Source organism: Mercenaria mercenaria, chromosome 15 (genome assembly GCF_021730395.1).
Source record: "Mercenaria mercenaria strain notata chromosome 15, MADL_Memer_1, whole genome shotgun sequence".
Taxonomy (NCBI): domain Eukaryota; kingdom Metazoa; phylum Mollusca; class Bivalvia; order Venerida; family Veneridae; genus Mercenaria; species Mercenaria mercenaria.
In genome coordinates, this window is record NC_069375.1 from 23,729,757 (window position 1) to 23,744,730 (window position 14,974).

General features: G+C 33.9%; 1 protein-coding gene across 1 annotated transcript in view; it reads left to right on the top strand.

The window, feature by feature from the left end:
* LOC128548964 (complement receptor type 2-like) overlaps positions 1-14,416 on the top strand; it is a 185,756-nt gene extending 171,340 nt beyond the window's left edge. Inside the window, exon 8 of the mRNA XM_053524782.1 lies at positions 14,258-14,416. Within this exon, the coding sequence (XP_053380757.1) occupies positions 14,258-14,325 (68 nt within the window). The 3' untranslated portion in view covers positions 14,326-14,416. The remainder of the gene's footprint in view (positions 1-14,257) is intronic.
* The last annotated feature ends 558 nt before the right edge of the window (positions 14,417-14,974 follow it).

The window sequence follows — 14,974 nt, forward strand, 5'->3', positions numbered from 1 at the left end:
TCAAGTGACGTCAAGGTTTATAGCAAATTGTTGCGACTATTGTCGTTGTCATCTCGCTGATTTACTGAGTTAGCGATAGGTCTGCAAAGTTACAATGAGGAAAACGGCATTTTTGAAGAATGCAATCTGTGTGACGGAAACTCGGAGAGATTATTTCTTATACACTAGAAAGACCTGCAACGTATCGTATATTGGTTTTAAATGGGATGTATCATCGTCAAATAGATTTAACGTCAATCTAAAATGAAAACCCTACTTTATCCAATACTGCTAAATCATTCCACAAAACTATCGAATTTAATAATAGCAGATATAACCGGAAATGTATTAATAATTGATATAACATTACCTGATGATATACAGCACACTTAATTAAAAAAAAAACTAATTAAAAGTTTTAAGCTCCAACGCCCTCTTTCTCGGAAGTAATTTGTTGTGTTTCCGTCGATATTTTATTCATCGTAACCAGAAACATTGTAGGCGACGAAATAAGAATGACATTGCACTATATTGACGGCATTGCTTGTAAACTTCCACAAGCACAAATGTTTTGCTGGTTGCCGGTTGCCGTTAACGTTTTAAGAGAGGATAACGCATAGTCACTTTTTATTTTCTTTTGTGATATTGATATACATGTATATACGTACAGCTCATCGCATAAAATATGTCACTATTTAATGTGTAGTAATACACGGAATCAACTAAGTTTAACATAATGTTTCTACTTATTCATATGCATCATAAATGGCATATGAGGGTCTGGTGTGAAATCTGCGTTATTCAGTCATCTGAAAAATACATATATTTGGAATCATTGTAAAGACTGACGTTTTACAAATAAAATTCAGTATACAAAATAGCAAGATATTTTAATACTTTTAAGTTTCTATCCATCGAATAAGGTAGGATGTTGTACATAATTTACAAGATACGGTGACACTTTTTTGTAAATTCTTGCAATAAGCAAATCAATATTGCAATTGTCAGACGTCATTCAAATTAGTATCGGTAAAAGATTGAAAGTTATCACGCAACAAAGAAAACGTAACGGTACTAACTCTTCCCGTTTACGGTAGAAATTAATGTTTATGGTGCTCTGCTTCCGAGAAATCTACCCTTACCTTTTAGCTTTTGTCACTACAAAGAGTGATTACAATTTCGTCAAAGCGAATTAATTGGTTATTTGTTATCAGGACAGGTATAAACAAAATAGAAACCGATTTTAAAAGTACTTCAATGTATTATTTGTCAAAACTGCTTCACTGAAAAAAGGTCCAAGCACATTTTACTTCTTTAATTATTTCGTCTTTGATTTTGTACTATTTCTAAAACTGAGCCATATGATCACAAAGAGTTCTGAAATATGAAAGTTCTTACCAGGTCACATGTCTGTAGCAATCAAGGAAACCGTGTGTGATTTTTGAAACATGCAAACTAAGGTTCGTCATGACAAATATGTTACTTTGTTTAAAATCAGAAAATTTTCGGCGGCTGAAACTTAGGACTACAGAATGTAAACTGTGTCAATCGCTTATCTCATATACATATTCTTAGTGTATAGAAAAACTCTCCAATGTATAAAAGTAACGATATCAGAGAAAAATCAAGCAATTTAGACACACGATAAGGTCGCCATCCGCTGAATTGCTAGATAATTGGATACAAATTACTAAAATAGACAAGTAATGAAATTTATAAACCTTATATAAGTGTTACGTTAACGAATGAGAATCTCGATAGAACTGAAAAACTTGGTCAATAAGTTTGTTATTATTAGGCAAGAAACTGAAAAGTAATTACAGGAACCGATCATCTACAGCTGATTATTAATGAAAGAGTGCTGTAGAAAATATGCATGGATTAGTTACTGTCTTCCTTTCAGTATTATACAAATTATAAGTTAGAGTAATGACTATTTACCGTGCATGTGAATAAGATTCGTAACATTTAAGCTTTGTAATATGTAGTTTAATGTCATGATTGTATTGCTAAAACTTGAAATCCATTGCAGCAAACAGGCAAATGCGCTTCTCTTTCGGTCTAATTGATGAAAATTATTACTGGTTTGATAACGTTTTAGAGTAAAATATGTGCTTCTATATGATATCTAACAAAGCAACGTCTGCGGAAAACGAATCTTAAAATAAGTTTATGTTCCACCCAGGTACGCACAAGGTTCATGTAGATGATGTATAAGTCAATGCAGGGGCGTACTATTATAACATGTTTTCTAATCTGCAATTTCATGCCGGTCAAATAAGGATACATGAAAGCCCTCCAGACTTACATATTGCAACAGCTCATTTCTAACATTAACATGTCTGGAATGAAGCTGTGTTTTAGGGAAAACGGTTTAACAGCTGAAGGATTTGTCTGGCAAAATAATGTTATTTCCCAGATTATGTAATATGTACATATTCTTCTTAAATGAACAGAAGTTGTTACAAATCGAAAAGTAATTGCTGAGTAATCTTCTCTTAGCCTTACTTCAAATCCGCTTTGCTTCCGATCATTACATGAACCTATAAACGTAAATATATAAATGTTGATCCCACAAGTTCATCATGTAAGATTTTCAGTTATGTAGGCATTGTGTAACTATAAATTAATGTGCCTGAAACCCAAGTGAAACAACCCACTGACGCTAGATATAGTTTGTGCAAATTTTACCTTCATCGTATAAAGAAGTCATTAAATTACTAATTATTATCGCCATCCTACTGCCAAAAATTGACATATTTACTGATGCCTCGCTGAAAACATTTAGACTAAGTCTTATTATTATTTCTAAGAGTTTGTTTCTGTTATTTTTGGAAGGGTTGGGGTCGTTATTGCTCATTTTGTATCAAGATAGTGTGCGTCATATTACAGCCGTATGTGAATGGCAGCTAAGATATTTTTGTTTGACAATATTTGATTTGATACCGTTTAGTTATACAAGACGGTAATTGATCCATTCCAGTGATCCTCGATACATTCACTGACAACTTCAGTATGTTCGACGAACTGACTGAAAATTACAATGTACCTATCCTTAAGAATGCTTCTTTCGTCTAATTTAATTTGAAAATGTTGGTTCGATAATGGTTCATTTAATTTGTAACGCATTGATAAATATGTATTTGTTTTGTTTGGAATTCAATTTGTTATAAGACTGTAATTGCAAAAGTTTTCATTGCTGGTATAAAAGTGTGCAAGCTACACTTTTAAGCTCTGGGAAAAATTAATGCAAAAACACCAATCAACTGCCAGAAACTAAATTGAGTTATTTGTGTCAGTTAAATTTGAATAATTAAACAAGTAACTAGAATGCATTTCATGATGCGAGAAGTGCATGTGCAATCAGTTGAAATATTTTGATGAGCATTTGTTCTAAATAATATATGAGCCGCGCCATGGGAAAACCAACATAGTGGGTTTGCGACCAGCCTGCGCATCCGCGCAGTCTGGTCAGGCTCCATGCTGTTCGCTTTTAAAGCCTATTGGAATTGGAGAAACTGTTAGCGAACAGCATGGATCCTGACCAGACTGCGCGGATGCGCAGGCTGGTCTGGATCCATGCTGGTCGCAAACCCACTATGTTGGTTTTCCCATGACACGGCTCATATGAATAGTAAAGGAATATCCCTTTTTGGAAATCTCTGTGCCATATGTAACTAGCAATGCAGTATACTTGCACATCTGGAAATGATAATATCCCATGTTGAATATTACTTGAACATGCGCTCTACTGTAAGAGTGTGAACACGTTTAGCACAAATTATATGTTGTGCCATGTTGAACATTACTTGTGTTCTGCTGTTAAGGTGTCAACACGTGTAAGACAAATTAGATAAAATGTGCCCTGTTGTGAGGGTGTCCAAAACGGTTAAGAGAAATTACATATTAATATTTGTAATGTACTTCTAATCGAAAATCGAAGCTGAACTTGGTGTTCTATCTTCGTTTTACCAAGAAAATTATCCGGGCGTCGAAGTTACTACATATATATCTACTTAAGAATTTTTATATTTTTTTACAAGTGTTGTTATTCTTGCCAGTAACTGAGACTGTCGTATCTAGTAATCCAAGACTACTAAGACATCTTGAAGTCAGCTATCCACACAATTGACTAAAATGTACACGGAATCAGTCGGAGGCGAAGACTGGTGTATACTTTCGACGGTCGAAACTATATAAAATCTGGAAAGTAGATCCTTTGGAAGCACAGAGAACAAGACAAACAGTGAAAATTGCAAACTTGGTTTGATTGAGTCTGTTCATGAGCAGTAATGGAAAATGCAACACTGCCCACGACCCCTTGCACCGGCTTAAGCAGTATTCAATCTTCCAAATCTAAATGAGTTGAAATCAATGATCCCGAAGGACAAGAAAATACAACAACACTGAGATGGTCGGTGCGACCTTTTACGGCCGCCACACAGCACTTAACACCCGCTGTTATGAAGTAAATAAAATCTGGAAAGTAGATCCCTCGGAAGCACCGGGAACAAGGCAAAGAGTGAAAATTGCAGACTCGGTTTTGCTCAACCCGGGGCTAGAGGGCGTGGACGGTAGCATGCATTTTAATTACCGTCCATGAACAGGCTCAATCAAACCGAGTCTGCAACATTTTTGTTTTTGTTGTGTTGAGCGACCTGTGGAGTTTCCACTTTTTCTATTTGATTAAGTCTGTTCATGAGCTGTAATGGAAATATGTCTTCTTGTCTAAATCTAAATACTTTTTAATAGGTGACATAGTGATTTCAGATAAAGGCTTCGTCTATTGGTAATCTTAACTTCCCCAAAACGTAAAAAAAATACCATTATTGCGTTTTTTTTATTTTAATTAATTTCCCATGCGACAACGTTTGCTGTAGTGTCAATAACGCTTTTTAAAACATAACAGGTATTGCTTGAATTATAATCATATGTATAAAATGGTGTGAGTAAATATTCTAAATTTCGGTTTTTAATTTTGCCGACAATAATTATTGTGATCGCAGGTGTACAGTTTTCATCAGACAAATAAATGCACATATCACTATAATCTTACCAGGTTTAGGGATAATAAACAAATTGGTTGACGTCTTTCTTCATTCACACTATGTAAAATTGCAGTCGTACTTTTTTTATTTGACTCCACTGAAAGATTAATCGACCTCAGCAGTACTACTGCTTCTGAATTCATCAATAGAAATTTTCCGCCTCACAAACATGTAATAAGGAAACAGCTGGACCTAAGGCAATGAACCGTTTTATTTATTATTATTTCAAAACAGGAAAGAAAATCAAATTTAAACAAAATGAACCAAGACGAACAAAGCAACCATAGAGCTTCAAACGTTCAGAAAATAAAATAAATATTATGTCTGACACATCATTTGCATAATATTGCATGGGAGATAGCAATCAATTTATACATTAAATCATTATTTAACCTTCTTATTGTCAGCTCTAAATAAGCCGTTTCGTAAATTGTCCTTAAATAGATATATGGTCAATCTATAGGCAGAATCAACATCGTTTTAATCAATACCGTTTTTTGTTATTTTTGTTTTGTTTTTTTTGTTTGTTTTGTCTGTTTTGAGTTTCACACCGTTTTTCAACAGTATTTCAGTTATGTAACGGTGGGCAGTTAACCTAACCAGTGTCCCTGGATTCTGTACCAGTATAAACCTGTTCTCCAGACGTAACTGCCAACCTCTCCACGTGAATCAAATGTGGAAGACGAATGATTTCAGACACAATGTCTTTTATGAAACCGTCACGGAGAACATATCCCTCGCCAGATGATCGAACTCACGACCCTGCGATGCATACATGTGCGCTCATTTCTTAATTAGCTTAGCGGGCCGGCTATCAAGATCTGTAGCAAAATACGAGGGAATGACAGACAGAAGACGTGTTTCCTTATTTGAATCATATTTTTAGTGTCTTGTGGAAAATTTTTCGAAGAACTTGATGGAACAGGAAAAGATATATTATTTGAGCAATTTTATTTTTGAGCTATATCTTTAAGAATATGTCATGAAACCACCACCTTAATTACTAATAAAGGTATCGGTATTAACAGCTGATATTCAGTTCTCCGTACTGTACCATATAAATTACGTTAAGTCGTGAATAAAGTTGCATACTTAACCCTTATCATGCTGAACACGATTGATCCTGCCTTTGCAACAAGTGCAGATCATGATCTGCACTGTTCGCCATTCAGTCAGTATCTTTTTCGTACGCACCCCTTTTAACAGTTAATGGTATTGTCTAAGTTGAAAGATGGACAAGTTCATTACAAAAATTAAGCAGGGTAACAGTTAAAATCAATAGGCTGGTAATTAGACGTAAATGACGTGCATAATTTTCAGATTATTGTTAAAAGTATTACAACGAAATTCAGGGCAAAGTCACATGAATATTTGAAAGTTTTAATTCAATTTGTTATACAATAATTATATGATCATAGAACGAAGATACCTTTTTCCCACACATCCCTGTCATCAAATTTCAAATACTTGCAACCTGCACTAGAATACTATATGACCAACCATTTGACTATCTATTGTAGACGAATAGCTCACAGTCGTTAAGACATATGGATAGCGAAAGATTCTTTACTTTTTCATATTCAAAAAATGTCTCATATAACGACCGTTAATTGATATTCATTTATGGATCAGTGAATTCGATGCTTTACAAGATACTCATACATTTTAAATACATGTGTACAATGTGTGTTCAATAAATACGAAGGCTGGCTCAACAGCTCCGTTACCATTATAGTGAATTAAGCATAATTGGTACCGTTATAACCTCAAACATGTCCGCTAACAATTCCAATTATTAAAATAGAATCACGTCACACAGTAAAAGTTAGAGGATATTTCATAATAACGCACTAACGACTCAGTCATCATTTGGAAAGATATAAATCAATTTAAAGAATCAAATAATGTGATAATTAACTCTGTAAGAAATTCTGTCGAGGCACTTATCGCAGAGCCAATAAAATAAATGTATAATTACAGCAGACTCGGTTTGATCAAGTCTGTTTATGAGAGTTGATGAATGAGTATGAAGGAAATGCTTCTAATTGGAATGGTATCAGTTTTAAACAAAAAGAAATTAAATCAATAGGCCATAACACTCTTGCTTACTGACGGATCTGGACCAAAGCAGAAAAAAATACCAAAGGGAAAACAAATTAAAACCATTAACATATAACTGAATGACACTTGTGGTCAAACTACAACTCACAGGCAGGAAGAATTATGAGCAATTTAATATGTGTATATAAAAAGGATTCACTTTTTTATATTCATGCCAGTTAGCAACGAATCAAATAAATCAAATGTAAACATTTGATATGCCAATATTTTCTCATACTTCCGTTAGATTTTTCTGCCTTCTTTTATATCGCAGAATCTTTTCTTTTCATTGTAATGTCTGTTGTTCTGATCGCGCGTCTTAACTGATGAATTCTGGAATACAAATGAAGTTATATTTGCTATTACATGCAGAGAGATTAGCATATCTTCTATTTTCGGACATAATGTAATTCAAATTAGGAACCTCTTCAGTTGCATTAAGTTTTACAGTCTAAGACTCATGAGATAAATTAAAATCTCCAATCCCCATTTGAAGTATTTATGCAATTTATCTTGTCATAATACATTTAGCGGAACACACGGCAACAATTCTATCATTTCAAGTCTAAGACGACCTTTTTATTATATTTTTTCTACGTGATATCAAGCCTTTGAAGCATGACGACATGTGCAATATTCAATAGCAATATCATGTTGTCACGTCATGAATATGCATTCTATCATGTTGATCAGTAGAGTCTATCTCGTCGTCTAATTTGAGAACTACTAAAACCAGAAATGTTTAATTCATTAAAGAAACTAATATTTTACAGCATTTTTGGCCATTTCCTGGTTTAACACAAATGTCATTAAACAATGAGTTGTTGCAATGCTGAGTTTGGTTTGGTTTCCTGTTAATATGTGTGCGACATTACTTTTCTTTGCATGAAAAGATCAAATTAGGATTAACAAAATATGTCTGTAGATAGTCCAATCTTACATCTTGAATTACAAACACAATAATAGTAGTGCAAATGGTAGGCAGTATAATGCCTTTATGAGGTAACCGGTCTGCGCCTGTAAACAAAGATTTTTATATATCAGACTGTCTGTAAGGGTCTTTAATTTATAGAATTGCTTGATGCAGTTGCGATTTCTGTGGTAGATTACTGATATTCAGGATGACGTCCAAGATGGCCGCTATATTAGATAACTTTACATTTATTCACTTGTCCATATAAACTAATAGCAAAGCTTTTGTTACTAAGTTGATTACAACTGGATCTTAGGATAGAAATAATATAGATACAGAAATATTGTGAAAACTAGCAACATGAATTAATTTAGCAAACTCAGGCCATAAACAAGCAGAAATTGTACATTTCATCAATGTCCCAAATATCATTTTCTCTATACGTGTCCCTTTAACAGGGGGTAGGACGTAGATGGTGTCTTTCGGTGGTTTAAGTGAGAAAATTATGTCGATTAGGTAAATATTTCTTAAACTTAAACCACCGAAAGACACCATATACGCCCTACCCCCTGATTAAGTAATATTTCTTTTTTATTATTTGAATTTATGGTTTGAATATATATTTACTTTCTCTGTTGGTTATTTATTCATTTTTAGCTTGATTATACGAATTATACTGAGAGCTGTACCCGACTTCCCGCCCCGGCGTCGACGTAAAAACCTTGTTTAAAGTTTCGATGCACTTTCACAAATTATCTCTGTTATTACTTAAATTGCTTCCAACTTAAAATGGTTCTTCCTCAGCATTACCTACATCATGTGACACAAGGACCATTCCGTTTGCACCAATACTTCATGAACTATTCCCTTTTACATAAAAGTTCATGTTAAAATTTTGGTGGGTGCACTTTCACATCGTCTCAGTTATTACTAAATGAATTTGATTTAGACTTCTTAAAGTTGTTCAACATCATCACCCACACAATCTTTCTCAAGGACACAAGCTCTGACACCAATATTTCATGACTGATGCCACATTTTTACATGAATTTTAGATTAATTTTGATCAATTTCTGAATATCTCTGTTATCATAGAAGGGATTTGTTTCAAACTTAATATAGTTATCAACATTATCTCCAACATCGTATTACACAAGATCCATACGCAAGATCCATAACGCACCTATACGTCTTGCATTATTCTCCCTTTTTACTTAGCATTTCAGGTTAATTTTGATGCATTTGCACTGCATGTTTTATTATGAAGTGTCTCCCATCTTACTTATCATTAGCTGACTGACTATCTCCCAGAAATGTAATCCAAACTAGGTCCAGATTCCACATCTATATCTTATTATCAGTAAAAATAGCTAAGAAATGGGATCATGATTGATAGCAATTTCTGCAACGATTTGTAATCGCCCTGCAGTGGCATGCATGCTCATTAGTTAACAATACATACTCTTTCCATATCGAGTAGAACCATTGACCTTCCATAAGCTTGCATGATACTCACCCTATGAAGAATTCTGAACTTCAAGCGAGGTTTCGAGCCCACATTAGCGTGTGTATTGGGATGGGTTGGGTGAGGGAGTAATTTAAAGTAAGCAACCTTAAACAATTCGACCACGGGGTCCCCACTTAATTTGTCTACTTAACTTTATTGTGTTTAGTTCTGTTCTGTATTTATCTTCTTTTTCCTTCTTGTTGACCGATTCTCGTTTGGTTTTTCTAAATCGATATTTCTTATTTCATAAGTTGAAATTCTTCTTCAGTTGTTCAGTATCATTGTCATGGCAGGGCACTACAGCTCATATATTCTCATGTTAGACCATGTTTGCTGAAACATGATATCTACCTTGTTTCGATTGTTTCTTTGTGATATGTATATCTACAAGTTTCATTCATTGACTTTAGAGTATAAAACAGACCTGATTACACCTGGTATGTAACCTAGGGGATATTTTTAAAAGTGCTTAATGTCGTCTGTAAAAGGCCGTATTGTTATATTTTCTATTTCTTTAAATCATGGGGTTAATTCAAAGTTTATGAATTAAAGACTTCAGCTTTAGTCGGAGGTGTGAGGCGCATTGCACATTTCATTACCTCATAAGAAAACTCAGACGTGCTATTACTTTGCTTGGTTGTGTTCTATGTTCTATCTGCTAACAGAGTCTATTGATGAAGCGATACAGATGGATTAAATATAGATACTATTTTCAGTTGTGTGTCATTTTCATGCTAGCTTTTGCAAAACAAATTAAGAAAATATCCTCGTTCCAAGAATGTCGTTCCTATAACTCTGTAGCAATGCATTTATCAAACTTTTATTCATATCTATTGCGATTTTGTTATTATGTTTACAACATATATTTTAACACAATGAATATGTTTTTACATCAGTGTTTTTAGAAATGTTATTCTTAAATGTATATATCCAACATAACTTTTTCTCGGCGATATATTATCTTTTAGTGACGATTCGACTCCAAGACACTAAATTATAGTGCCTCTGAAGCAAACTTTACTCTCTACGGACAGTAAACATATATTTCGTCTATAAATGACTTTGTTAATGAAACAAATTGATTAATTAAAACAATAAAAGGGAGAAGGGAGAATAAAAATTATTTTAAGATTTTCGAACAAATTCACTTGCATAAATTTAAGTTGCATCCCTCTAGATGTAGATCAAATAATATGTCTTTATGTTAGCAACGCATGTAAACTATAAAAAAAAATATGTTTAATACGTTGATATATTACGACTCTGACATAATGCACATGTTAATTGCTTCATTTTTACATCACGTTTCCATTTCATGGCTATCGCGTAATTGGGCTTTTCTACAGGAATAAATACAATCGGTAGTGCCCAGAAAAACAGAAACACTTGATAACCTTACGATATACCCAGCTTTCTAACAGAGAGATATATATTTCATCTCAGTCTGGAATATAAAATTCTACAAAACATATATACAAGTAACAAATCAAGCTCGCCAGTGTGATGAAATCTGTTCCTCTTACAAAGTATCTCTTGGGAATGATGACATAAAACCGAGAATTCTCAAGTTAATCATCCTCTGTAATACTGCCGGCTATATTTATTTCTCTAAGACGCAAATGTAATTACAAACGCAAAATCGGGTTTAGATCGTTCTTCTGTGTGAAAACTATCAAATACAAAGGTATATATAATAGTTATTCCTTCTTCAGATTTCCAACGCTGAAAATTATATTCATTATTTTAAAACGGTAAGCACTAACATCAAAATACCAAAATAGGTTAATAACTCATCGCTTTCTGTCCTTAAATGCTTGAAGATAGCCATGTTCCCATCGCGGTTTCTTGTGTTTCTTTTCATATGGATTTAAATGACAGCGCCCGTTTCTTTTATTTTTCCTCGTCGTTTTAGAGCCATTTGACAAAAAGTAACAAACACAATGATTGTGTGACAATAGTCAACAGAGAAGTAGCTATAAATTTAGTTTTGAAGGGCTGATAAAATATGTGAAAATATTACCTAGTGTTTCTTGATAAGGCCTGAAGGAAGCGAATTTTGCTGTTCTTATTTTATCCATTGCATGTATCTATCTCTAAAACAAGAGCCATCTGTTGACCTGGTATTTTAAAGTTTGGTTATTAGTTCTCAAAATGACTCTGTGTAGTGTCTGGTGAATTAAGTGAATTGTCGAAAATATCTCTAAACTCTGGATAATAACTTCGTTTTCTTTATTTTAGTTATTCATGGTTTCAGTTATGTACGCCTGAATGTATTGATAACTGATCTTAATTGATTATTAACTGTGATGAATTAAAAATATTCTCTAGAACAGAGAAACTTTCAAAGAAGTTTACATTGGACGTTCCATGGCAACGCATACTAGTATACTATTTATACTTTTCGTTTATTTCACATGACAAATGCAAGGACAAAATTCAGCATAAATATAACTATTAATATTTATAAATTGATAATTAATTTTGAGAAGATTATACTGATTTTAATTTGTTTGTTTTATATGCTTAATACAATTTGACTAAATGCAATTTTGTGATATTGTACATAAATGCGATTACATCTCATTCAAGCGCTACGGTAGTTTCCATATTATTCAAACAGTCAAGTCTGTACGTGACCTTGGGGTGCAATACATATTCACTTGAGCTAGAAGACCAATCTCTGCCTGACTTCTTCCTACTAATGGACCAAGACATTTGTTGTATACATTAAACGCTGTTTTTGTTTCAACAATTTTCAAAGAAGGAAAATCCATTAACATTGATTTTGGTGGGCAGATTTATTAACTACGTCAAGATATTTCTGTGTTGTGCACAGAAATGATTTATCCGGATTGAATATCCAATTGTATGCCATAAAACTTCATATTTGAAACAATAAGTCTTATGGTAATTTTCCAACTGTATTTAGTAAAATTATGAAACGTTTTATTAAAAGAGGTAACGACCCAACTGTTTGAGGCATACCGCATGTTTAGTGTTCAACCCGTTTACAGTTGGACACTACGCTTCCCTCTTTGATTGTGTCTGACGGAAGACGGGGAGGACTCCATGATAAGCAGTTTTTAAATCCCACTAGGACTGGACTGTTTTGATACCTGTCTTCCGGCCTGTTTCTTCGTGCCCTTAAGGGTGTTTCTCTTGTTTCTCTGTCCTCTGCAAAGGCATTGAGTATATACGTTTTTGGTTCTTAAGGTTTGCTTTTTATATATTTATACAGGAGCATTTTTGTGTTTTACATGCCATGCCTTTTTGTTTCCATTACGTGTGTTAGAGATTCACCTGGCAGGGATTACTTTTATTTACACTGTCCCGTGTCTTTGGAACATGGTGGGGGTAAGAGTGAGGTTGGGTGCGCACCATAAACCGGTTTAAGCTCCCCAGTGGTGTTTTTGCCACTGACCGTTCCAAGGCGGTGCCCCACTGTGTTCCTTTATTTGTTCGTTTTGTCCTCGTGTTTGCTTTTTGCAGTGCGTATGTGGTGTGTGTGTGTGTGTGTGTGTGTGTGGGTTGCGTGTGTGTGGGTTTTATTGTTGGGCGGGAGGGCTGCGTGTTTGGAACATGGCATTCCCTGTTTGATATTTTCTTTGTTTTCTATGGTAAAGAATGTTTCTAGAAAATGGCTAAACAAAATAAAGACAATTATCCGCATTTAGTCTTGTTAGATATAATTCTGTCTCTAGGAAGCAAATTTCATTAGAAAGATGCAAGAACAGTTTTATGCTTTCTCAGACGGAAACAGTTTCGTTTTGTGCTGTTAAATGCTGTTAAAATGACAAGATATTCAATCGATTGCATTCTCGTACATGCATTTTATGGCAAACATTAAAAACAGTCAGACATTTCCATGATTCTAAACGTATATTAGTTTGGTGATTTATTTTCCTCCAAATATTTGTTTTCAACTGTGACGATATAAGACTATAAGGCTGTTTCACAGAATTATAAAAACATCAAACTGCATGACTAGGCGTATCTGTTTTGCAATTTGTGTTTTTCTGATGTTATTTTCCTAATACATCTGATCAGGTTGATACGATACCAGTAATAAATTTTCATGGTACTTTTCACCATGTCAGGATTTGCTTTCTTCTGTGTAGTTTTATAATACATTTGGTATCTTTGACCCTTTTTATATGAAATCATGCTACAAATCTCTACCTTATAATATTTCAATCAAAGGATTAACGGTTATAAAATATAGATGTCAAGAATAACAGCTAGTACCTTAGATTTAATAATGTTGGGTTTTCGTTGAGTAAATCTTAAAATGTTAGTTATTACTTCATTACGTTCGAATGTCATAAATTTGTGCAACAGTAAAACAAACAGATATAGTAATTTTATGCAGTCTTCAACTGAGATTGATTACCATAAGGAAGGGAACGAGTGTTTTTAAACCACGTTACTGATTCTTTTTGTATAGGCTATCCCTAGGAACACGACAGAACTCGTAAACAGGTGTTATATGTTTGACTTGTGCTTTTTTCATTCTTTGTTTTTTGTTTTTTTTTTATTTAAAGTAAAATGAAGCGTTTCTTTCCTTTTCTGTACATTAAGCAATGTCCCATTCGTTTTAGCATACGAATTGTTTTGCTTTGTTCTTCTAAATGATGCTTTATTTTTGTTAAATTTGGAAGGGCAGGCTTTGTTTAACATATAATAATTATCTTGTATTTTGTTTTATTGCAGGCCTGTTAATGGAAATGGCTTACGATCGTAGTGCGCAGACACACAGAAAAAAGGCAAAATTACAATGAGTATTACTCAAAATATTTAACTCATGATTCACAGACAGAGAAAATTTACTTTCATTACACAAGTTTGCAAATAAATGAATAATTCCTGGTAGTGCTTTATTTTATTTAATCATATTATCATGTTTACTGTATCAAATTGTTTTTATATTGTTTTGAGATAAAACAGACTTACGTGATGTAGAATGAAATCTGCGAAAAGATCATTTGGAAGCAAAGAAAGCAACCAAGAAAAAATAGCAGACTCGGTTGGATTGAGTCTGTACATGAGAGGAAATGAAATGTGCAACACCTCTCACGCCCCCTAGCACCGGCTTAAGCGGAACTCTGTTACACATATGTGGAATGGACTCCATGATATGATCCCAAAGGACCAGAAAATATAACTACACTGAATCCAAGTACTGGGGGACATTTTAAAGCCGCCACACGTCGCTTAAAGATTGTTGTTGTGATAGTTAATAAAATATGTAAAGAGGTCCTTTGGAAGCAAAGAATGCAACCAAGGAGAATAATTATATAGCAGACTCGGTTTGATTGAGTCTGTTCATGAGAGGTAATGGCGTTTTCATCAGCAATTCGAATTGAAGTCACCGTCAAGCAACTTCTGTTTCAACTTTTAAATCAAACTTACAGAATATTATATCTTTTC